At 37.5% G+C, this 25136-nt stretch overlaps 1 protein-coding gene across 2 annotated transcripts in view; it reads left to right on the forward strand.

The window, feature by feature from the left end:
- Positions 1 to 25136, forward strand: part of RTTN (rotatin) — a 218092-nt gene that overhangs the window by 36141 nt on the left and 156815 nt on the right. For both annotated transcript variants that reach the window (XM_017867073.1, XM_017867072.1), the window contains exons 12-17: positions 4047 to 4259; positions 6093 to 6205; positions 7253 to 7379; positions 21896 to 22021; positions 22671 to 22787; positions 23727 to 23863. In XM_017867073.1, the coding sequence (XP_017722562.1) occupies positions 4047 to 4259; positions 6093 to 6205; positions 7253 to 7379; positions 21896 to 22021; positions 22671 to 22787; positions 23727 to 23863 (833 nt within the window). The remainder of the gene's footprint in view (positions 1 to 4046; positions 4260 to 6092; positions 6206 to 7252; positions 7380 to 21895; positions 22022 to 22670; positions 22788 to 23726; positions 23864 to 25136) is intronic.

Genomic DNA, 25136 nt, shown 5'->3' on the forward strand with positions numbered 1-25136 from the left:
TAAAACAAATCAATATCTAATTTTTGGTAGTTATTTTAAATATTTAACTTGGAACTTTATTAAAACAACTTTGATCATTGTGGGAGATTGTAATTAAGGTATTTGTTTTTAGATGATTATATTTGTTTTGATTAATTGACTAAGTACTTTATTTTTTTTTATTTTTTTTATTTTATTTTTTTTTGAGGCGGAGTCTCGCTCTGTCGCCCAGGCTGGAGTGCAGTGGCCGGATCTCGGCTCACTGCAAACTCCGCCTCCCGGGTTCCCGCCATTCTCCTGCCTCAGCCTCCCGAGTAGCTGGGACTACAGGCGCCCGCCACCTCATCCGGCTAGTTTTTTGTATTTTTTAGTAGAGACGGGGTTTCACTGTGTTAGCCAGGATGGTCTCGATCTCCTGACCTCGTGATCCGCCCGTCTCGGCCTCCCAAAGTGCTGGGATTACAGGCTTGAGCCACCGCTCCCGGCCACGACTAAGTACTTTAAAGTGAGATCTAAACAAAAATGTTATTTCATTGCTGTTAAATTTCTTCTTTGGTTTATATAAATGTAAGGTTCTGCTGCCCTCTGTCTGTTGCTAGCGCACTAACAATTGAAGTAGAATTTGGACTCTGCCTTTAAAGTGGTTTTTTTGAGTTGCCACTGACCAAATAGGTAATTTGAATGTTGGAAAATAAATATGAATCTATGTAGAGATTTCCTAAGTTTGACAAAATGTCCTGTTTTGAGACTGATATTTGTTGATTTTAAATGATTTTGGAGAATGCTCATGTATAGGTTACAATGATAGGTTGGTAATCTTGTGACAAATATTGTGGTTGGTAAAACAAATGAAGGTAATTTCGTTTGGGGAGACATCTGGGAAGTAAGAGGTAAAAGTACTAGCTCTGTTCTGGAAGCAGAAGCATAGAGCATCCTAGAAACTGCTGTTACTCTTCCTTAGCTACTGATGCTCACCCAGGGTAAGGAAGAACGCCATTCTCCTGCCTCAGCCTCCCGAGTAGCTGGGACTACAGGCGCCTGCTACCTCACCTGGCTAGTTTTTTGTATTTTTTAGTAGAGACGGGGTTTCACCGAGTTAGCCAGGATGGTCTCGATCTCCTGACTTCGTGATCCGCCCGTCTCGGCCTCCCAAAGTGCTGGGATTACAGGCTTGAGCCACCGCGCCCGGCCTAACACAAGGTCTTTAGCTTTTCAGGGAGGTGTATAAAAAGATCTAATGACCTAGTGAAGCCAGTTGAGTGACTGAGAGCAGTGCTTTTCAAAGGGTAATGTGCAAACAGATCACTTAGAGATATTCTTAATCACATCTTGCATATTCTGATTCATCAGGTAAAGGGTAGGGCCTGAGAGCTGGCATTTCTAACAAACTCATAGAATTATGCTATGGCTACTGAGTGGCTAGGTTTAGAGGAAAGATTTATAGCCCCTCCTCTCAATGTACATGAGATGATGTTCTGATTATTTTTTATCTAATAGGGGTGATGGATTTAAACTGAAACATCTTCACTTTTAGTTCCGATGCCATGTGACTAATGCTTATATATGCGGCACAGCTATCTTAGATCGGGGGTGTAAATTGTGATTAGTCCATTGGGCCATGTAAGGATTAGCTGATGACATTAGCATGGGGCTTTGAGTTGTTGAGATAGCGAGAGTTTTAAATACGAGTATGCAGGGTGAAATGTTAGAATTCCTTTGTGGTGAAGCGAGAAAAGGAAATTAATATTTATTGAGTGCTATATGCCATACACTCTGCTTAATGCTTGTTTAATTCTCACAGCAGCTATTATTTTTCTGACTAGAGTCAGAACTCTCTTACACTAGAACGCAGTGCCTTTAGAGTTAGATCCACTAGGATTTACTCTCTTAGCACAGTAACCAACTCACTAAATCGCCTTTGCTAATTTCTCCTCATCTTCCTAACTCTTTAGGAGTAGAACCCCGGGACTGACTGTAGCCCTCAAGAAACACATCCCATTTGTGATTATTAAATGCCATCTATTTGTTGATGCCTTCCAAATTTATACTTCCAGACCAGACATATAACCTAAACTCTGAACTTGTCTATACCCAGTGTCCTTTTTGATGTCTTCACTTGGATGACAATAAATGTCTCCAACTGAACATGTCCCAAACTTCATTCTTTGCTTCCCCTTCCAAGTATGTTCTTCCTATAGTCTTGCCTGTCTCAGTAAATGGCAAGTTCGTTGTGCAAGTTGATCGTTGATCAGGCAAAAACCTTAGAGTCAGCCTTGATTCCTTTCTTTTGCTCGTATGTAGATATAATCCCTTAGCAAAATTTGTCATTTCTCCCTTGAATACCTATATAGAATCTGAAATACCTGAGTTAAGCCCACCATTCTATCCTGCCTGGATTGCTGCAGTAAAGTCCTCTTTCTCTTAGCTTCCACTTTTGCACATTATCATCTGTTTTCTACAGACCAATTTTGATACTTGTTTAAAATGTTCCAGTGGCTTCCAGCAGAGGACAAGTCCTTCTGATGACCCAAAGCCTCAACTCATCTGGCCCACCTCTCCTTTCTGACTCCATCCCTCAGAACCAGCTACACTGGCTTCCTTGCTACCAAATATAGCTTTTGTAATTGCTCTTCCCTCTTCTATAAATGCTTTCCCTCAGATAGTCACATGGCTCCTGACCCTTCCAGGGCCCTACTTAAATGTCACCTGATTAGCGAGGCCTTCCCCTACTACTTTGGAGAAGTAGCATTTCCCTGCCTCCACTCCACATTACTTCTCTGTTCCTCTCCATCTTTCCCATCCTGTTTTAAAACACTTTTTAACCACACCTAACATCTTAGGAAGTTTATTGATTTACACTCTACTTTCTTCAGTGGGATGTGAGCTTCATGCAGGCAGAGGTTTTATTTTGCTCTCTGCTGGGTTCCCAGGACTGGAGAGGTGCCTAGCATATAGTAGAGGAACACAGTAAGGCCCAATTAATATTCGCTGAGTGAGTGAGTAATAGGTGAGCAGGTAACTGAGTTTCTGTTTTTCCTCCTCCACCCCACCCCTTCACAGAATAATGAAATTTCTCTTTATTTTCTAATAGCTGCTGTTTTACTAATCTGGAGGTTTGTCGTGTCTGTGTAATCTAAAATTTTGATTTTTGTAGTTTCTGATCTTCATTTAGCAACTATATTCATTTAAAGGTATTGTTGTTTAGCTGATTCAGCTCTTAGACTTTCAGGTAGTTAATGATTATCCTTGAAATAGGTTATCCATGAAATAAATAATGACCCAACCCACTTTTGCAAGGGCAGCTTTTCAACCTTAATACTGAGCCTTGTCAAGAGATTTTCTCTGAACGTCGAATTTTTAGTCCTTTTTATTTCTTTATATTTATAATCCTGTCACAAAACTAGAACCATTTTTTAAAAAACCATAGTTCTTTCAGTTTTAAATCTATTGATTTAAGATTATAATGTGTATAATATTTCATTTGGGCAAATCAATTTTATACTAATTAAGGGGCTATCTTCTGTGAATATTTTAGAACTATTTAAAATATTATATTGAATTTCCGCTATCCCCTCTAAAAGGCAAAACCAAAGAAAAAAATCCATTTCTGTTCAAATCAATCTGTGGCTATACTTAATTTCATGTTATTAATATGTCATTAATAAGCTCTGTCATGTTCAGCTATGGTTCAGTTTAATCGCTTATTGTGGAGATTTGTGTACATGTACAGAAAATACTTAGAGAAAAAGGCCTCATGCCTTAGTTCAATAGCAGAGGTATATACAAGGCATAGGGCTCAGGGAGAGAAGAAATTCGTTTGGGGAAGAAGAAAGTAGTATTCTGGGCTTTGAGAAAGAGTTGATATTTGGACTTTAGACATTTTGTATTGAGCAAAGACAAAGAGGTAGAGGTAAATGATGTGTTGGGAAATGGGATTTTCTTTGGAAAAAGCTTCAATTTTTTGACAAAGAATTGCAAAAAAGGAAGTTGAGTTAGATTAAGACTATAACCCACCATGTTTTTTTTAAACAAAGTTTTATTTATTTATTTATTTTTAATTCATCAAGGCAAGCGAGTTTTTACCAGAGCCGATGTCAACAGCATTATTTCTCCTTTCTTTGGACATGCCTGTTTCTTTGGAATATCCAAATATTCATGAAGCTGTTGTGGCCTATTTGGAACAGCTGAATTCTGAAAACTACAGTATTTATAAACGAACTGCAGAGGCCGTTTATTCAATTGAGTGCACCTGTAACTTCCTGTCTGATCTTGAGAAGGAGGTAAAAAGTTTTGATTAATATATCTTTTAAATCCCTTTGACATATTTAGAAAATGTAATCTGTACTTTTCAAATTGATGGACACATAATTGAATTGTCACAGGAGGGATACATTATTCCTGAGTGGGTCAGTTATAAATAACCTGTTATTTAACAGGTTAAAGTAAGGGTATGATTTGTATAGAAGTAAAACAAAGACTTTAGATTAATGGTGTATATTTCTAATATCAGTGATTTACAAAAAAGCAGTGGTTGTTACAAATGTCTTGATATTTAATAATGAGTACCTCTATGAAGTGACTTACTGATATGAAATGAATGACAGTTGATGTAACCAGAGTTATAAGGACTATTTTAGTGCTTGTAGACATGTTTTTGCCTTAATATTTTATAGATACTTACATATATATAAAGCCTGATTTTTAAAAAATATTAAGTAGTCATGAACTACATTGTTTATAATGTATTAGGATGACTTTACGGCAGTGTTACAGCAATAATTATGTGTCAGTATTTATCCCTTTTAAAAATACTATTAGAATATTAGTATGTTATCAATGAAAGGGTTAATGGCTCTTAGAGACAGACATTGATACAATAGTTGTTTCTTGTTTGAAAATAAGGACATGGATCCTGAAGATCTTGAGGAATTAGGGATAAAATTCTTATTCATTTTGGCGCCTACAGTAGAATCTATCTGAACCTATTTATTTTCTTTGAAATTTTTTTATTTTTATTTTGACAGCCTCCTCTGTTGCCTAGGCTATAGTCTTGATCTCTTGGGCTCCAGCAATCCATCTGCCTCAGCCTCCCAAGCAACTAGTACTAGAGGCACATGCTACCACACCTGGCTAATTTTTAAACTGTTTTATAGAGATGAGGTCTCACTGTGTTGTTCAGGCTGGTTTTGAACTCCTGGCCTCAAGCCGTCATCCCACCTTGGTCTCCCAAAATTCTAGGATTAAAGGTGTTAACCACCATGCCTGGCCTTGAACTTGATATTTATAATTTTTCTTATTTACTGCTATAGTTTATTTTTTTTCCTTTCCTTTTGCCACATGTTAGTACCCCTGGCTTCTTGTTTTCTCTGTGATAGAATTTTGAATTGTGTCTTTAAGTTGAAGTATTTCTGTGGCTTTTTTTTTTTTTTTTTTTTGAGACCTGAGTCTCACTCTGTTTCCCAGGCTGGAGTGCAGTGGTGCAGTCTTGGCTCACTGCAACCTCCGCCTCCCACCTGAGCCTCCCAAGTAGCTGAGATTACAGGCGCGTGCCACCACAATCAGCTGATTTTTTGTATTTTTAGTAGAGATGGGGTTTCGCCATGTTGGCCAGGCTAGTCTTGAACTCCTGACCTCAAGTGATCTGCCCGCCTCTGCCTCCCAAAGTGCTGGGACTACAGGCGTGAGCCACTGTGTCTGGCCTCTGTGGCATTTTTCATGGTGAGTTAATCACATGTGTTGAATGTCCTGTATGTTCCTAGTGGTCAGGCTGTTACAAGAGGCAGGTTTATAATAAATACATCAGCCCTACTTTTATTAGGGGAGGTGGAGCTACAAAGAAGTAATCAACGAACCAGGCAGTTTGATTGTAACTTTAAGCTTACTCAGAGTTCAATAATAGAAAGTCTCATGTGGCATTTAGCTAGGGAATTTTCATACATTTCTCCACCTAGGCTGACATTTTTAGGTTGCTTGATGAGCAAGTGGACATAAACAGATGTAAAGAATCTCATGGTCTCTGAATGGTCTAGTTTCTTGAAGCTGCTTAGTTAGCTGTTGAGAATTTTATTGCACATGAACTTGGCATTTATTGTTCCATTCTGCTTCTTTTTTAGGGAGAGAAGAATCTCTTAGAATTGGTGGAACTGGCAGACCAAGCCTTGCGTAGCTTTTCCTATCATCAGCATTTCCCCCTAATAAAGGAAATCATCAGCATTTGTTCAAAGATGTAATATTTTCTTTCTTAATGTGATTATATTATTATTGGACACTTAGGGTGTGTGTAAACTTAGAAACAGTGAAAGTGAAGCTGACCTTATGTCTTTGTTATTATTATTTTTTAGTTTAATTGCTTTTATACTTGTCTTGACTTTTAAAGGGTATATGTACAGCTGCATTAGGAGACTTAACTGTTATTTTCAAGATTAACTTCAAAAATGTCATACCCACAATCAAAATGAATAATCTTTGGATTTTTATACATTTGTTTTGGTATCCATCCAGACTGTTCACACACATTGTTCATTTATCTTTTTTTTGTTGTTTTTTTTTTTGTTTTTTTTTTGAGACGGAGTCTCGCTCTGTCGCCCGGGCTGGAGTTCAGTGGCCGGATCTCAGCTCACTGCAAGCTCCGCCTCCTGGGTTTACACCATTCTCCTGCCTCAGCCTCTGGAATAGCTGGGACTACAGGCGCCCGCCACCCTGCCCGGCTAGCTTTTTGTATTTTTTTTAGTAGAGACGGGGTTTCACCATGTTAGCCAGGATGGTCGATCTCCTGACCTTGTGATCCGCCCGTCTCGGCCTCCCAAAGTGCTGGGATTACAGGCTTGAGCCACCACGCCCGGCCATTCATTTATCTTTATAGTTTTAATAATTTGAGAGTTTTGTAACTTTTATTACTTTGTACCTTTTCTTGTGTGGATTTTAGAAAACGCTGTGTATTGGTTAATTTATTTTGAGGACATCAGCAAATTTCTGTTTTGAACTTAGTGTCTTTATTGCTTTTGGAAAGAATAATTCTGTGATGTGATAAACATCAACTGAGTAGGGGATTTTAAAGACATTTTGGGTTTTCAAAAATATTCTTAAACACAGAATCTCCTCTGCCCTGAAACAAATAAGTGCTTAGGTAAGTACTTGCTAATACTGGTTATTTTTAATAAGATCTCAGTTTGAGGAATTGGAGTAGGAAGAAATCCCTTCCAGTTAGCTTTGCAGTCTTTTGCTTAGTAACTTACTTGCCTCAGATGTCTTGGTGGTTTTACTTTTTCACCAGCTGGAAATCTGCGCAGGCCAGTCCATTACTACAAGGAGAAAGTCAGAAGGTGCTTCTCCATATGTTGTCTCACCCGTTGCCACAAGTGAAAGCTGAAACTTACCACTGCTGTCTGGAAATCACGAAGGTGAGGTTTTGTTTTTTGTGTGTTTTGTTTTTGAGAACAAATAGTAGACTCTCTTGTTATGCCTTCAAACTTAAATTACTTGACCTGTTGTATGAGATATAAGAACTATATCCTATAAAAATAAATGATAATTACTAGTCAATTCTGGAAAATTTGTACTATTACGTTCTCTTAACTTAGTAAGTCCAGCAGTTTGAATTGCTTTATTCGAAGTTTTGTTAAGAATTACATTTATGCTGTATTAATGATGGAAAAATTATAAGGAAAATTGATTTCCAGGTATTCAAAAGTGATTTCTATGCCCAGGAAACCTTGTAGGTTGTTATGGCCTAGATTTTATGGTTTTATTTCTGTTTTCTTGATGTTATTTTTTATTTTCTTTTCTTTGGAAACATTTATTTTCTGTCTTCTTAAATGATAAAATATTTCAGCATAGAATATTAAATATTTCAATATTGAAAAGAACACTGTACATAGGACAGTATTTAAAAGTGTATATATTCCTATGTACTCTTGAAGGTGTCCTTTTGTATTTCACACTCTTGTAAGTACTGTTTGGTTATAATAAGTATATTTATAAAAATTTATTTATAAATTTATTTACTTTACAAAATTTATAAAAAATTTTGCCATTTTACTTCTGATTCATTTTATTCAAAGAAAAATACCAGTTATAGAGGAAGCTTCTTTGCTTTCTCTTCTCCCACCAACATAGCCTGGCCACTCTTACACAGCTGGTGTATATTCTTCCCATCCAGTTGGTGTATGTTATTTATAAAGCTGTATCTTTAATAAATAATATGGAGAATTTTATATATAGCATGATTAGTATATATAGCAGGATTTGAGATTTACCTAGTTCATTCACCTTAATTGCTATTAAGTTTGAATATGCTTCCTTTTATTTATTGATAAATAATTTAGGTTCAGTCTCCTTTTAATGGAAGTAAGTTTTTCAATATTTTCAGTGACAGTCTGTGACTATGTGCATATGTTTGCAAATGTCATGATTTCACTTTATTTTGAATAGTAATTTGACTGCATATACAATACATGTTGACTGCTAGTTTTTATTAGTACTTTGCCAGTATTGCTTAATTCTTATTAGGATTATATCGTTGTTGAGAAGTCTGATATCGGTTAATTATAATATCTTTTAATTTTTTTTCTCTAGTTTGTTTTAAAATATTTTCCTTTTCTATGGTGCCCTGCAGTTTCATTAAAATGTGTCTCCATGCATACATGATTTTCCATTTATCTTGCTTAGGGCTTTTTGCTTTGAACACTCAATCTGCCTTCACTTCTGTATACTTCTTGGTCATGCTTATTTTGAATATTGCTTTTCTCTTTATCCTTGCTGTTTTCTCCAAGTAGAACTCTTATTAGACCTGTGTTGGACCTTCTTAATTTACCCTTTGTGTCTTTTAAGCCTTCTTTCATATTTTCCATATCTTTTTAGGTTTTATTTGGGTAGAATTTCTCAGTGGTTTCCTTTCAGAACACTAATTCTTTCCTCAGCTTTGTCTAATTTCCTTTTTTTGATGGTGAGATATATAACGTAAAATTTATTTTAGGCCAGGTGTGGTGGCTCACGCCTGTAGTCCCAGCATTTGGGAAGGCCAAGGCAGGAGGATCACTGGAGCCCAGGAGTTTGAGACCAGCCTAGGCAACATAGGGAAATCCCATCTCTACAAAAAAAAAAAAAAAAAAAAAAAAAAAAAAAAAAAGGTAGCTGGGCATGGTGGCATGTGCCTGTAGTCCCAGCTACTTGGGAGGCTGAGGCAGGAGGATTGCTTGAGCCTGGGAGGTCGAGGTTACAGTAAGCTGTGGTCATGCCACTGCACTCCAGCCTAGGCAACAGGGTGAGACTTCATTTCTGAAAAAAAAGAAAAAAGAAAAACAACTTACCATTTTAACTATGTTTAAGTGTATAATTCAGTGGCATAAGTACATTCACATTGTTGTACCATCATCACCATTACCCATCTCCCAAAGTGAAACTTTATAGTCATTAAACAATAATTCCTCATTCTCCCCTTCTCCCAGCTCCTGACAGCCACCTTTCTACTTTCTGTCTCTGAATTTGGCGTCCCTGGGCAACTCATATAAGTGGAATCATACAGTGTTTGTCTTTTTGTTACTGGCTTATTTCACTTAATATAATGTTCTCAAAGCTCATCCATTTTGTGACATATCAACATTTCATTCCTTTTTAAAAATAATAATCTATTGTCTGTATATATGGATTGAACACCCCAATTCTGGAAATCCAAAATCCAAAAGGCTCTGCAATCTGACACTTTTTGAGTGCCGAAATGTCACTTAAAGGAAATGCACATTGGAGCATTTCCGGTTCTGAATTTTCGGATTAGGGATGCTCAACTGGAAAGTATAATGCAGATATTAAGAAATCCAAGTAATTTCAAAATCTGAAACACTTCTCGTCCCAAGCACTTCAGATAAGGACACTCATCCTATACTACATTTTGTTTATCCATTCATCCATTGATGGGCATTTGGGTTGTTCCCATCTTTTCGAAATTGTGTATATACCCAGAGGTGGAATTGGTAGATCACACGGTAATTCTGTGTTTAATTTTTGAGGAATTGCCATACTGTTGTCCACAGTGGCTGTACTGTTTTATGTTTCCACCAGCAGTGTCCAAGGATTCCAGTTTCTAGGCATCCTTGGCTATACTTACTTTCTGGATTTTTTTTTTTTTTTTGAGATGGAGTTTCGCTCTGTCACCAGGCTGGAGTGCAATGGCATGATCTTGGCTCACTGCAACCTCCGCCTCCCTGGTTCAAGTGATTCTTCTGCCTCAGCCTCCTGAGTAGCTGGGACTACAGGTGTGCACCACCATGCCCAGCTAATTTTTGTATTTTTAGTAGAGATGGGGTTTTACCATGTTAGCTAGGATGGTCTCCATCTCTTGACCTCATGATCTGCCCGCCTTGGCCTCCCAAAGTGCTGGGATTACAAATGTGAGCTACTGCACCCGGCTTTTTTTTTTTAAATAGTAACCATCCTAATGGGTGCAAAGTCATTTCCCGTCATAGTTTTTTTTTTTTTTTATTTTATTTATCAAGGTTTGATTATCACTTATACTGTTTTAAATGTCTATACTTTTTCTTTGCTTTCTTTAATTGACTTGTTCTTTTTTCATGTAATCTTTCATTAGTTCTGTTTTTTTTTTTTCTTTTCAACTTTTATTTTAGGGTTGGGGGTACACGTGCAGGTTTGTTACATGGGTAAATTGTGTGCTACTGGGGTTTGGTGTACAAGTGATTTTGTTAGCCAGGTAGCGAGCATAGTACCCAATAGGTAGTTTTTTGATTCTCACCCTGTGATATGGTTTGTCTTTGTGTCCCAACCCAAATCTCATCTTGAATTGTAATTCTGTAATCCCCACGTGTCGTGGGAGGGACGCTGTGGGAGGAGGTAAGTAGAATCATGGGGGCAGTTCCCCCTTCCTGTTCTCCTAACAGTGAGTGAGTTCTCATGAGATCTGATGGTTTTATAAACATCTGGCATTGCCTCTGCTGGCGTTCAGTCTCTCCCCTGCCGCCCTGTGAAGAGGTACCTTCTGCCATGATTGTTTCCTGAGGCTTCCTCAGCCATGCAGAACTGTGAGTCAATTAAATTTCTTTCCTTATGTATTACCTAGTCTCGGATATGTCCTTATAGCAGTGTGAGAATAGACTAATACATTCTCTTCCCACCTTCCCTTGTCAACTAGGCCCCGTGTCATTGTTCCCTTCTTTGTATCCATGTGTATACGCAGTGTTTAGTTCCCACTTCTAAGTGAGAATGTGCCGTATTTGGTTTTCTTGTGTTAATTCACTTAGGATAATGACCTCTGGCTGCATCCATGTTGCTGCAAAAGACATTATTTTATTCTTTTTTATGGCTGAATAGTATTCCATGATGTATATGTACCATATATTCTTTATCCAGTCGACTGTTAATGGGCATCTAGGTTGATCCCGTGTCTTTGCTATTGTGAATAGTGCTGCAGTGAGTATCTGGGTTCATGTGTCTCTCTGGTAGAATGATTTACATTCTTTTGGGTCTATACCCAGTAAGGGATTGCTAGGTCAAATGGTAGTTCTGTTTTAAGTTCTTTGAGACATCACCAAACTGCTTTTCACAGTGACTGAATTAATCTAAATTCCCACAAGCAATGTATAGGGCTTGTAGTACTATGTTCCCTTTTCTCTCCAACCTTGCCAACACCTGTTTTTCTTTTACTTTTTAATAGCTGTTCTGACTGGTGTGAGATGATATCTCATTGTGGCTTTGATTTGAATTTTTCTAATGATTAGTGATACTGAGCATTTTATTCATATGCTTGTTGACCATGTGTATGTGTTCTTTTGAGAAGTGTCCGTTTATGTCCTTTGCCCATTCGTAATGAGGTAGTTTTTTACTTGTTGATTTAAATTCCTTATAGATTCTGGATATTAGACCTTTGTCACATGCATAGTTTGCAAATATTTTCTCCCATTCTGTAGGCTTTTTACTTAGTTGATAGTTTCTTTTACTGTGCAGAAGCTTTTTAGTTTCATTAGGTCCCACTTATCTATTTCTGTTTTGTTACAATTGCTTTTTTTGGAGACTTCATCATAAAATTTTTTCCAAGGCCTATGTCCAGAATGGTATTTCCTAGGTATTTTTCTAGGGGTGTTATAATTTTAAGTCTTACATTTAAGTCTTTAATCCATTTCGAGTTGATTTTTATATATGGTGAAAGGAAGGGGGTCCAGTTTCAATCTTTTGAATATGCCTAACCAGTTATTCCAGCACTGTTTACTGAGTAGGGAATTATTTCCCCATTGTTTGTTATTGTTGCCTTTTCAAAGATCAGATGGTTGTAGGTGTGTGGCTATATTTTTGTGTTCTCTAACCTGTTCTAGTGGTCTGTGTATCTGTTTTTGTACCAGTTTTGGTACCAGTTTTGTACTGTTTTGGTTACTGTAGCCTTGTAGTATAGTTTGAAGTCAGGCAGTCTGATGCCTCCAGCTTTTTCTTTTTGCTTAAGTTTGCTTTGGCTGTTTGGACTCTTTTTTTGGTTCCATATGAATTTTAGAATAGTTTTTTCTATTTCTGTGAAGAATGACATTGATAGTTTGAAAAGAATAGTGTTGAATCTGTAAATTGCTTTGGGAAGTATGGCCATTTTAACAATATTGATTCTTCCTATTCATGAGCACAGAATGTTTTTCCATTTATTTGTTTCATCTCTGATGTCTTTCTGCCGTGTTTCACAGTTCTCATTGTGATTTGGCTCTGAGCCTGGACGTTATTAGAGTATAGAAATGCTACTGATTTTTGTACATTGATTTTGTATCTTGGAACTTCACCGAAGTCATTTATCAGTTCTACGAACCTTGGGACAGAGAATATGTTTTTTTTTTTTTTTTTTTTTTCTTTCAGGTATAGAATCATCTGTGAAGAGAGATAGTTTGACTTCCTCTTCCTATCTGGATGCCTTTTGTTTTTCTTGTCTGATTGATCTGGCTAGGCCTTCGAATAGTATATTGAATAGAAGTGATGAGAGTTGGCATCTTTGTCTTGTTCTTGTTCTCAGGGGGACTGCTTCTGACTTTTGCTTGTTCAGTATGATACTGGCTGTGGGTTTGTCATGGATGACTCTCATTATTTTGAGGCTTCAATGCCTAGTTTGATGAGGGTTTTTAACAAGAAGGAATGTTGAATTTTATCAAAAGCCTTTTCTGTGTCTATTGAGATGATCATGTGGTTTTTGTTTTTGGTTCTGTTTATGTGATGACTCACATTTATTGATTTACATATGTTGAATCAACCTGGCATCCAGTGGATAAAGCATACTTGATCGTGGTGGATTAACTTTTTGCTGTCCTGCTGGTTTCAGTATACCAATATTTTGTTGAGAATTTTTACATATATGTCCATCAGGGATATTGGCCTGAAGTTTTCCTTTTTTGTTGTGTCTCTGCTAGGGTTTGGTATCAGGATGATGCTGGCCTCATAGAATGAGTTAGGGAGGAGTCACTCTGTCTTCGTTTTTTGGCATAATTTCAGTAGAATTGGTACCAGCTCTTCTTTTTATATTTGGTAGAATTTGGTTGTGTGTTCATCTGGCCCAGGGTTTTTTTCTGGTTGGTAGGCTTTTTTTTTTTTTGGGATTACTGATTCAACTTTGGAACACATTACTGTTCTATTCATGGTTTTAATTTCTTTCTGCTTCAATCTTGTAAGTTTGTATATTTCCAGAAATTTATCCATTTCTTCTAGGCTTTCTATTTGATATGCATAGAGTTGTTCTTAATGGTCTCTGAGGGTCTTTCTGTGGGGTCAGTGATAATGTCACTTTTGTCATTTCTGATTGTGTTTATTTGGATTGTCTCTCTTCTTTATTAATCTAGCTAGTAATAGATCAATCTTGTTTATTCTTTTGGAGAACCAAAATTTGGTTGTGTTGATCTTTTGTGTGAATTTTTGTGTCTCAGTTTCATTCAGTTCAGCCATGATTTTGGTTCTTCTGCTAGCTTTCAGGTTGGTTTGCTCTTGCTTTTCTAGTTCCTCTAAGTGTGGTGCCAGGTTGTTAGTTTGCAGTCTTTCTGACTTCTTCGTGTAGGCATTTAGCACAATATAGTTTCCTCTTAACACTGCCTTAGCTGTGTTCTAAATATTCTGATATGTTGTGTTTCTGTTTTTGTTAGTTTCAAAGAATTTTATGATTTCTGCCTTAATTTCATTCTTTACTGAAAAGTCATTCAGGTGCAGGTTGTTTAATTTCCCTGTAATTGTATAATTTTTTGAGAGATCTTCTTGGTAATAATTTCTGTTTTTATTGCACTGTGGCCCGAGAGTGTGGTTGGTATGATTTCAGTTTTCTTGAATTTGTTGAGAATTGCTTTACAGCTGAGCGTGTGGTTGATCTTAGAGTATGTGCTGTGTGCAGAAGATGAGAAGAATGTGTTTTGCTTTTGTTGAGTGTGGAGTACTCTGTAGAGTCTCCTAGGTCCATTTGGTCAGGTGTTGCGTTTAGGTCCAAACTCTCTTTGTTAGTTTTCTGCCTCAGTGATTTGTCTAACACTGTCAGTGGGGTGTTGACGTCTCCCACTATTATTTTGTGGTTGTCTAAAACTCTGTAGGTCTCTAAGAACATGTTTTGTGTCTGGGTGCTCCAATGTTGGGTGCATATATATTTAGGATAGTTAAACTTTCTTGTTGAATCGAACCCTTTATCATTATGTAATGCCCTTCTTTATCCTTTTTGATCATTGTTGGTTTAAAGTCTGTTTTGTCTGAAATAAGAATAGCAACCCCTGCTCTTTTTTGTTTTCTGTTTGCTTGATAGATCTTTATCTCCATTCTATTACTTTGAGCCTGTGGGTGTCATTGCATGTGAGATGGATCTCTTGACAGCGTATAGTTGGGTCTTGGTTCTTTATCTAGCTTGCCACTTTGTGCTTTTTAAGTGGGTTATTTAGCCCGTTTACATTCAAGGTCAGTATTGATATGTGAGGATTTGATTCCGTTGCCGTGTTGCTAGCTGGTTGTTACGTAGACTTGATTGTATAGTTGCATCGTAGTGTCAGTGGGAGATGTATTTTAGTGTGTTTTTGTGGAGGCAGGTAATGGTCTTTAGCTTCCTTTTTAGCACTCCATTGAGTAAGTCAGGTCTCATGGTAATGAATTCCCTTAGCGTTTGCTTCTCTGGAAAGAATTTTGGTTTTCCTTTGCTTATGAAGCTTAGCTTGGCTGGATACGAAATACTTGAATTACTTTAAGCATGCCGATTATAGGTCCCCAGTCTCTTCTGGCTTGTAAGGTTTCTGCCAAAAGGTCCGCTGTTAGCCTGATGGAGTTCTTTTTATATGTGACCTGCCCTTTCTTTCTAGATGCCTTTTAAGATTTCTTCTTTCCTGATGACCTTGGAGAATCTGATGACTATGCGTCTTGGGGGTGGGCGTCTTGAATAGTATCTCACTGGGATTCTCTGAGTTTCCTGAATTTGCTTATTGACCTGCCTAGTGAGGTTGGAGACATTTTTGTGGAAAATACCCACAAACATGCTTTCCAAGTGGCTTGCTCTCTCTCTTTCTCTTTCTGGAATGCTGATGGGTGGTAGGTTTGGTTTGTTTACATAATCCTCTATTTCTTGGAGTTTTTTGTTTTTTGTTTTTTTTTTCATTTTAAAATTATTTTTTCTTTATTTCTGTCTGCCTATGATGGTTCTTTAAGCTCTGAGAGTTTTTCCTCAGTTATGTTATTAATGCTTCCAATTGCATTATGAAACTCCTGTTGTGAATTTTTTGTTTCCAGAAGTTCAGTTTTGTTCTTACTTAAAATGTTTGTCTCAGATCTGATCATGGATCAAACCACAATTTTACTGGTTTCCTTGGGTGGGGCTTCAGCCTTCTATATCTTGTCGAGCTTCCTTGCCTTCCAGCTTCTCAATTCTATAATTTTAGCCATTTCAGTTTGGTTAAGAATGATTGCTGGGGAGCTAGTGCGGTTATATAGAAGTAAGAAGACGTTCTGGCTTTTAGGATTGCCAGAATTCTTACACTGTTTTTTTCTCATCTGTGTGGGCTGATGTTCCTTTAATCTTTGAAGTTGCTGTACTTTGAATGGGGTCTTTTGCTTTTATATTATTTGATGCCCTTGAGGGTTTTCCTGTGGTATAAGTTGGGATTAGTCAATTGGCTTGGTTTCTGTGTGCTTTCAGGGCCAGAGCTCAGCTCAGCACCCCTGGGCTGTGTGCTCTAACCCTGGGGGTGCACCGAACAGGCCAGTGGCTTTGATTTCTGGTCCCTTGAGGTCAGACACCTGTTGCACTGGAGGAGCTAAAATGTTCCCAGTCTGCTGGCAACAACTTTCCGATGGTGACTGCCCGAAAAAGTGCTCTGGGGGGGTGTGGGGTGGTGCTTTGGGAGAGTGCACTTGTGGTGGGGTGACCATGGGCGAGCGGCATCAGCAGGGGAGGCTGCAGGCAAGTGCACACCAGCAGGGGATGGCTGTGGGTGGCTGTGTGCCTGCAAAAGCGCTCTGACAGGAAGGCAGAGGCTGTTGGCAAAAGACCTATGGTGGTGGCTCTTGGCAAGCATTTTGGCAGGGCAGCTGAGGCTGTGTTGCAAGCTGCTAAGACAGACTAGCTTTTCAGAGGCCAGCAAACAGGGTGGCATTCAGATCAGGTTAGCCCAATCTTGTGGGAAAGATAGCCCTGCTCTTTCTGCTTCTGGCAGCCAACTAAGGCTAAAACCACCTAGAGGAGTATGTCAAGCTTTGGGTGATGGGCACCTATGGCCTTGCCCCAGTGCAGCCATTACTGCGCCAGACCCTCTGGGCTCTGCAGACTGGGGTTCTATCTCTGGCAACTCTTTGGGCAGTTCTCCCTTGCAACTCAAAGGTCTGTGCAGGTCATGGGGTCTCCCATAGCTAGGATCCTAGAGGATCGTTGCAAGAGTGGGCTGCTCCATGCCTATTGCACTCACCACTTCCCTAAGAGCTTCTCAAGGCCAGGAACAAGTCCTCTTCTCAAGGCCAGGAACAACTAGTTTCTTGTGTTGTTGTGAATTTTAAACATATTTACTTTATAATATTGTTTAGATTATTTTATTGGAATTCTCCCACTTGTTAGGGCTGTTGAATCTTCCTTATGTTGTTTATTTTAACAGATACTGTTATTTTTGATTTTCAGGTCTTCTTTGGCAGGGTGGCTTTTTCTTGTGATCTCATATTCTCTAGATTGTGGTTGTACATTTGTTTCTGCATTGCCTTTAGAGATTTGACAGTTAATGATGACATAGCTTGGAAGGGTAATGAAGGTATATTTTCATTTGTATATGCTGAAATAATAAGAAGAATCAGAGGAGGAAAGATTGAAGATAGTGGGTAGCACGTAGCTAATTAAAGGAAGCTAGTGCCTTTGAGAGTTGAAGGCGGTGGGACCTTGAACATGATGGCTAATTGGGGTTAGGGTGGGCTTAGATATTACAGGAAGTTGCAGGAGCCTCCTTCTATTGAGTCTATTTTCTTTGAGATTGAAAGTAAGATGTTCATTGTGTGAAATGACTAATGTGAATAGATATTTGATAATATCAAATAGTAGCATTTTGGGGCTGCATACAGAACTTAGTTGATTGTGTCTGTAATCTTAGCAGGGAGACTATTCTACTTTGCATGCTTATCTTTGGCTAGCTGGCGTGGTTTTTGGGAACGTGAACATTGGGGTCGATCAAGGGTTGGGATATTTTCTTGCTATTGGGAAGAAGGGAACGCCTGTGGTGCAAGTGAGCTGAGTAGTTGAAATGACAGACTGTAGAACCAAAGGCTGTAAAGACTACAGGGAAGAAAGTAGAAGGGTTTATGGACTGGAGATCCAAGAAGGACTATATTTCAAGTTGAGTAAGAAGATTAGAAGCCTGCATTTATGATTTTAGTGGTAGAACAAGTGAAAAGAGAAGTGTTCCTCAGTTATAGGGCAGGTGAGTATCATTGAGATAAATAGGTCAAGAAACTAAGATCCCTGTATTTGGGATAGTTATTATACCCTGAAATTTAAAGTGGTGGAATACGATTTGATATCTTTCTTGAGGCAGATTTTAAATAATTATTGGAAATAAAAATTTGGCAGATAGGAAAAGATTTGGTGTAAATTGAATTATTGATGTATATGATCATTTTGGTATATGATGAATTTCAAGTAGGAATTACCTGGATGTTAATTTTTTAGAGGAGTTCTAAAAAATTAGCATCCAGATAATGTTTCTTATCATATAATGATAGGAAAAAAGGAATATCAGAAATAAATATGTATGTGTCAGTCCCAAATTTGTTTTTTAAAAAATACACTGAATTTGTTAGTAATTTAGAAAATTTTAAATTTTAATATACTACAGTTTTATAACCAAGTTGCATGCATTTTGTTGCAAAATTTAAACTGAGAATATTTTTTGTTAGAACTCACTTTATTATCCTAGTTGTAAAAGGGGAGAAAATAGAATGTGAACTTTCATTTAATGTTTTATTTTCTTGTTAACTATTTGGAAATGTATATTAGTGGACAGTGTTCTTGCAAAATATAATTGTGATTTTCTTTTCACAAAAAAAAGTCATCTGTATAGTGCAATGTGGTTTTAAAAAATTGATATGTATTTATTATCAGGGAGTTATAATAATCCAAGTCAAAAGCTCCAAATGATGAGATTTCTTGTAGTTAGCCCCTGTGTTGTAAAGATATAGTATCTTGGTTTGGATATAAGGATTTGGAAAGGCATTTCACTTTAATTGGCTATGTCTGTCATATGATATTATTCCAGTGTCTTCTGGTAAATCTCCAAGGCTTTGTTGCAGCCTTACCTAACCTAAATGTAGGAGCATGCTAGTAATTTGTAGGTTACTTTTTCTGAAGAGGCAAGTTAGCTTTTTATTGTAAGACTTAACTTTGAGGATGGTACGGTAAGGAGTTAAAATAACTTTTAAATTTAAGGTTGATTAAATGGCTACCACTTCCATGTTACCTACATCTGATATTCATTTAGCAATATTTACTGGACACTTTATGCTAGACTGTAGTGATATAAAGTACAGAAAAGAGCCTTATCAGAGAGCTTACCTTCCGATAGGGGAGAAAGAGAGAGGTATGTAATAATTTAAAAATATTCTTTAAAGGCTGGGCGCGGTGGCTCAAGCCTGTACTAGCACTTTGGGAGGCCGAGATGGGCGGATCGCGAGGTCAGGAGATCGAGACCATCCTGGCGAACACGGTGAAACCCCGTCTCTACTAAAACTACAAAAAACTAGCCAGGCGAGGTGGCGGCGCCTGTAGTCCCAGCTACCTGGGAGGCTGAGGCAGGAGAATGGCGTGAACCCGGGAGGCGGAGCTTGCAGTGAGCTGAGATCCGGCCACTGCACTCCAGCCTGGGTGACAGAGCGAGACTCCGTCTCAAAAAAAAAAAAAAAAAAAAAAAAATTCTTTAAATACATAAAATGTATGTATGTATGTGTGTGTGTATATATATGTATATATAGTTTTCTTTATAACACTGTATATATAGAATATGTGTATATATAGTTTTCTTTACAACACTGCATATACATTCTATGTATGTAGTGTTTTAAAGATAATAGTGTTGTAAATAAAATGAAAGGATAAAGGAATAGAGAATGACTAGTAATGTGGACTAAATTTATGTAGGCTGGCTAGGGAGGGAGGGAGAATTTCTAGCCAGAGGAAACAACAGGTGAAAAGCCTCCTCTTTTCAGGTGATAATGTACTTTGCGTGTTTCACAAACACAGAGAAGAGCGGTATAATGAGATAATAGAAAAATGGTACCAGATTGGGTCTGAAAAGTAGGCAGGGTGTCAAACATTATAAAGCTGTGAATTGTATTCTAAGTACAGTGAGATGCAACTTGATCTGATGATCTTTCTGAAAAGATCACTCTCGCCTTGTGGGGAATGGATTGTAGTTGGTCAGGATGGAAGCAAGAAGACCAGTTTCGTTGTAGTAGCCCTGATGAGATGTGGTGGTGTAGTGGAGATGAAGAGAAGGAAATGCATTTAGGATGTATTTATGGACGTGGAGCTGATTGGTCTTGCTGATAATGGGAGTAGGAGATAGAGAGTGATCAAGGATGAATTTTAAGGTTTTGGATTTAGCAGTTGGATTGATGTTCCAAATATGGGATTGTGGATTGGGTAGAATTCTGTTTTGAACCTAAGTTAGACATGCCTTTTTATATCAAATGCAGGTGTTAAGTAGACTGTTAAATATAATAATGCTAATGCTAATAATTTCAATAATAATGAGAGCAGCTAACATTCATTGAGCATTTGCTCTATGTATCAGGTACTTTTATAAGTATATTATCTCACTGAATCCTCCTAACAGCTCTGTGAGCTAGGTACTACCTCTTTCTGAAAACGGAGATACTTTGAATTTGTCCAAGGTCGTTCAACTAAAAGTGGTAAAACTGGGCTTTGAACCCTGATAGGCTCACTCCAAAGCCCACATTCTGAAGCATTGCACCACACTACCTTTGGCATGTGGAGCCCAGATTAGTTATAAAATTTTCAGTCATCCAGCGTAGAGACGATATTAAAGCCACAAGCCTTGATAGGATCAACTGCTGAGAGACTAGGGAAGAGAAGGCCGTCTAGGATCTAACCAGTGAGAAGTTGGGAACAGAGGGAGCCAGGAGTGTAGACAGAGGTGAGAAGGAAGAGTCAGATGAGAACAGAGATGAACACGTTGGATTTGGCATCACTGAGGTCATTGGTGTTCTCAACAAGAAGCTCCTGTGGAATGGTAGGGACCTAAGTCCTGCTGATGTGCATTGAAGAGGACCTGGCAAATGAAGAAGTACTGAGGACAGCGAACTCTTGTGAGGACTTGTGGTGGGAAGGAGAGCTGCAAAATGAATTGTTATCAAGAGGGGGAAGCCAGGGCCAGAGACACATTACAATGTGTCATACGGTGATTTGAATAATCATGTGAAGAAAAATAAAGGTGCTGGAGAAAAATAAGACAATTTTAGGGAGTAAATCTTGATTTCAGAAGGGGATAGTCACAATTTAGATGGTAGGTAAGTATCTTAAGGAAGTAACTGACAGTTATTGCTAAACTTCAGGGCTGAGGCTTTAGATCTTTGAAAAGCTTGTAATATGAAGTTGCTGTCTGTGGCATGAAGTTAATAGTTGAAAGAAAAATAATGTATGCAGATACATATATGAGTATATGTATGTAACTTTTTGGCCTTTGAATTGTTGGTAATAGGAAGTAGAAATTTGCAGAATGAATAAAAGTAGTATTCATGTAACTCGTTATTGTATTTTTACCTTCTATATTGTATTTAAATTCTATTAATATTTCAAGTAGCTTTTTTCCCCCTCTCACCTTAAATAGCTGCTAACAAAATATTATTCTCCATCATATATTGAGAAAAAAATCTCTGATAGTTACTCTAAGTGATGCTTCCAAGTAATTGTATTTTAGATACATAGCTGTATTGATGATAACTTTATATGATCATATATATATCACATATATAGAATATAAATATATAGTATATAAATTATATATAAAATATGTATTCTATATATAGAATATAAATGTATATAGTATATAAAGTTATGTCTCCCATAACTTGAAGTCCTTGAAGTCCTTTCATCTTGAATTTTTCTTTCCCAATCTTTGTAAGTAAAATGCAAATACCTCAGGATAAGTTTCTTATTGTGTTTATGTCCTTTGTGTCTATCATTATGAATAACTTTAAGAGATTATGGTTGTCTCAGCCGTTTGTTTACTTAATTTATCATGATTATGCTTGTTGGCAAAAGGTAACATAATCTGTATCTCATACAAACTAAGAAACTGTTAGGAGAATCTTTTTCATTCTCTATTGTTAAAAAAAAGTTTCAATGAAGTAAAACGAAAATAGAAATTGGATTGTAAACAGAAGAAAGATGGATCTTTTGGAAAATCAGTGTTGCTAAAGTATTTTAAATATTATTTTACAGGAATGTTTAGGTGTCCATAATGTCACTACATCTGTGTCTTCACTTTGCAATGGAATTCATTTTCTACTTCATCCAAAAGTGCTGTATGAAATCTGTGTATTTGGCATTCAAGACCCCAAAAGTGAGGTATGGCGTTAAAAAGGAGTGAAAATATCACTGTGATTCAGATACTCAGCTAAATCAAGGTGATATGCTGATATGGTTTAGATAGCATGGTGAGAAACTGAAAAGAAACCTGTCTTTGGTCCCCAAAAGTGAGGTATGACGTTAAAAATGAGTGAAAATATTACTGTGATTCAGATACTCAGCTAAATCAAGGTGATATGCTCATATGGTTTAGATAGCATGGTGAGAAACTGAAAAGAAACCTGTCTTTGGTACATTGGTTCACTCGAAGTGTTATTTAAATAAAAATAAATGTTACATAAAATGTGGCAATAAAAATACAGGACACACATGATTTCAAAAAATTCAGATCAGTTTACTTACATTTTTCGTCTAAGATGTAGAGAACTATACAGTACAGGTAGTAAGCAGATTATTTCAGTTAGGGAAATTTTTACTCAAGGGACAAATGTACTTTAAGGTAAGAAAGTAGAAATCATTAAGGAAGAAAAACAGAACAGAATGTAAGATGATGCTATGGAAATACGAACATTTGAAAGAGATGTTAATTATAGCATCTTTCCAGATGTCATAAAATGTTACAGGTGTGTCAGGTGACCTAGCGGGACATCTCATTTGACTGGTTTGTCGGGTCTGTGTTGTTGAGCAGGTGAACACTGCTGCCAAGGCCATTCTGTTATACCTGCTTCAGGGACGATTGATGATGACAGCACTGACCTGGAACAAGTTTATTGAGTCTCTCTGTCCTGTCATTCCAATACTACAGGTATTCTGTGAAATTCACTTTTTATGATACCATTTATCTTTGGCTGGGTGTCATTGCTTTAAACGCATGCAAACAGCAAAACTGTCATGTTGTGAGAGAAATGAAGAGAAGCTGTGAAGGCGCTGGGGATAAGTGAACAGGAAGTGGGTGGCTGTCTTGTTTCTGGCAGAAAGTTAAACAAGGATAGCCAATTTGTCTGTATATATTTTATATATCTGGGTGGGAGGTTAAAAAGTGAGGTGCATTCACAGCATTGACTGTGAAAAATAGAACTCAACCTTATATAAAGGCCTTTAGGCAGAGCTAACTGCTTTTTAAGCAGACCTTACGTAACAACTAACTTGCCTCATGAATTCTATCCATGCATATATATGATTAGATTGATACCTTAATTAACATGCTCCTGGAAACAGCTTTTTTTTTTTTTTTTTTTAAAAAAGCAACTTTTCTGGACATTAAAGGAGTCAGGTTTCTGTCTCTTTTGGATGAAAAGGTGGAGTTCGGAAGTGCTGTCATAAGCACAGTCCTCTTTTAGAAGAGAGAGCCCGGACCTTGTGCCTTGAGACTCACAGGGTCCTATTCCATGCGTGTAGCATTTAGAGCACTCCATCTTCTTAGGGTGGGGATGGGCTGAGGGTCTGTGAGGTGCTTCACCGAGGAGAGGTGCCGCTGTTAGAATCTTAGAAAATAGATCAGCAAGTGTCAAGAAGGTTGGCATGTTTTCCTGAAGTTCTCCTGTATGTATGTGTATTTTCTTTTAAATACAGTTTTATTTAGGCTCCTTAGCTCATAGAGGTTATTTTAAAAAATGACTATTTTATTCAACTGAATCGAAAGACATTTATGAGTTGCTGATAGGACAATACAATTCTTACTTTCAAGTTGAAAAGTTATGTATATAATTAGACAATAATTTCTCTTTAAAAACAAATCTATTAGGGCTATGCCGACACAGAAGATCCTTTGGGTAACTGCATTCTCCTTCTAAGCAAAGCAAGTTCTGACACAGAAGAGATTCTTCCGTGTACTACCCGATTAAAGTCCATGCTGCGACTCTTGCTAGTGAAAAAGCCATCGTGAGTACGACGTAATCTTGTGAACATCAAAGATTAATGGAAACATGCTAAGAAAGTATAGTAACTATATATAATTTGAAAGAAAACTAATTTTTCAGGAGGGTGGTACTCCAATTCTAGAGGAAATTAATGCATGAAACTAAGCAGATGCAAAGTCTTTTGTACTTGCTGACTTTCATCCGTTTTACAGCCAAGTTATTCCTTGCCAGATCAGCCTATGTTATAGGACTGCTACTAAGTGCTGCTCAGTAGTTAGTAGAGCCATGGAGATAAATGGCTCAAGTTGGAGAGCCATGGAGATAAATAGGTGGTAAAAATTATAGTGCTTTCTCATCTTCTCTTTAGAAATTGTTAGCCTGCTGGAGTGATCCTTTTGTAAACATCTGTTTTGAATATTAAGTTTTTTGTGAATGTAGTAGGCCAGTTGTCTCATATACCAGAGTTATGTAGATATTTTAATCCCATATAGCTGTGTTCTTACTTGGGAAACTGAAAATGTATCCTTTCTTTGACCGCCATTAATATAAGCATTGTTTTAATTAATGAAAACAAGGAGAATGATACTGTTTTTTTCCCTTCTCTGTCATTGCAACATGAATCTTTTCTATTATTATTTTTAGGTAACAGTGGTTAGATTTTCCCTTACTGAAAAAAGTGCTTAGAGTCGAGATGGATAAGCAGGGCTAAAGAGGAATAGTTGGTTGAAAAGGCTAGGAAGAGTGGACAGACATTCTTTTGACAATGGATAATTTGTGTTTCCCAAAGCTTACATCAGGAAAATACAGCAGCTTATTTATAGACAGATCATTGGACTGAAAAATAAGGAAGTAGGTGGAAGTTAACTAAACCATTAAGAGAATGGAAGAAGGAAAGTTGTAGAGTCTTTAAAATATCTCTGCAGTATAGAGAGTAGTGTTATGGGCGATTCAGGAAGAAGTAGGGCAGAGGGAGTTAATGTGCTTGTATTCTCAGGGGTTGTCTTCTACGCATGCAGAAAGGCTCTTCCCTGTTAATTAATGTGCTAGTGTGGTACTCTTTACTTGAACAAACCCCCAATTTGGAGAATTAACACAGTAGGGGTCATTTCTTGTTTGCTTTTTGGGGGGCTCAAGGTCCTCAGTTTAATAAAGACATTCTAAGGTAGGACATCCCCAGGAGCGTAGTGCAAGGCAAGGCCAGATCTTTCTTTGGGTAAGATAATTCTCTATTATACAGAACTTAAAACGATTCAAATGACATATTTGTTTTCCTTATTGTATTAATTCTGCCCCAT

This window comes from Rhinopithecus bieti, unplaced genomic scaffold (assembly GCF_001698545.2).
Source record: "Rhinopithecus bieti isolate Rb0 unplaced genomic scaffold, ASM169854v2 scaffold_2272, whole genome shotgun sequence".
Taxonomy (NCBI): Eukaryota; Metazoa; Chordata; class Mammalia; order Primates; family Cercopithecidae; genus Rhinopithecus; species Rhinopithecus bieti.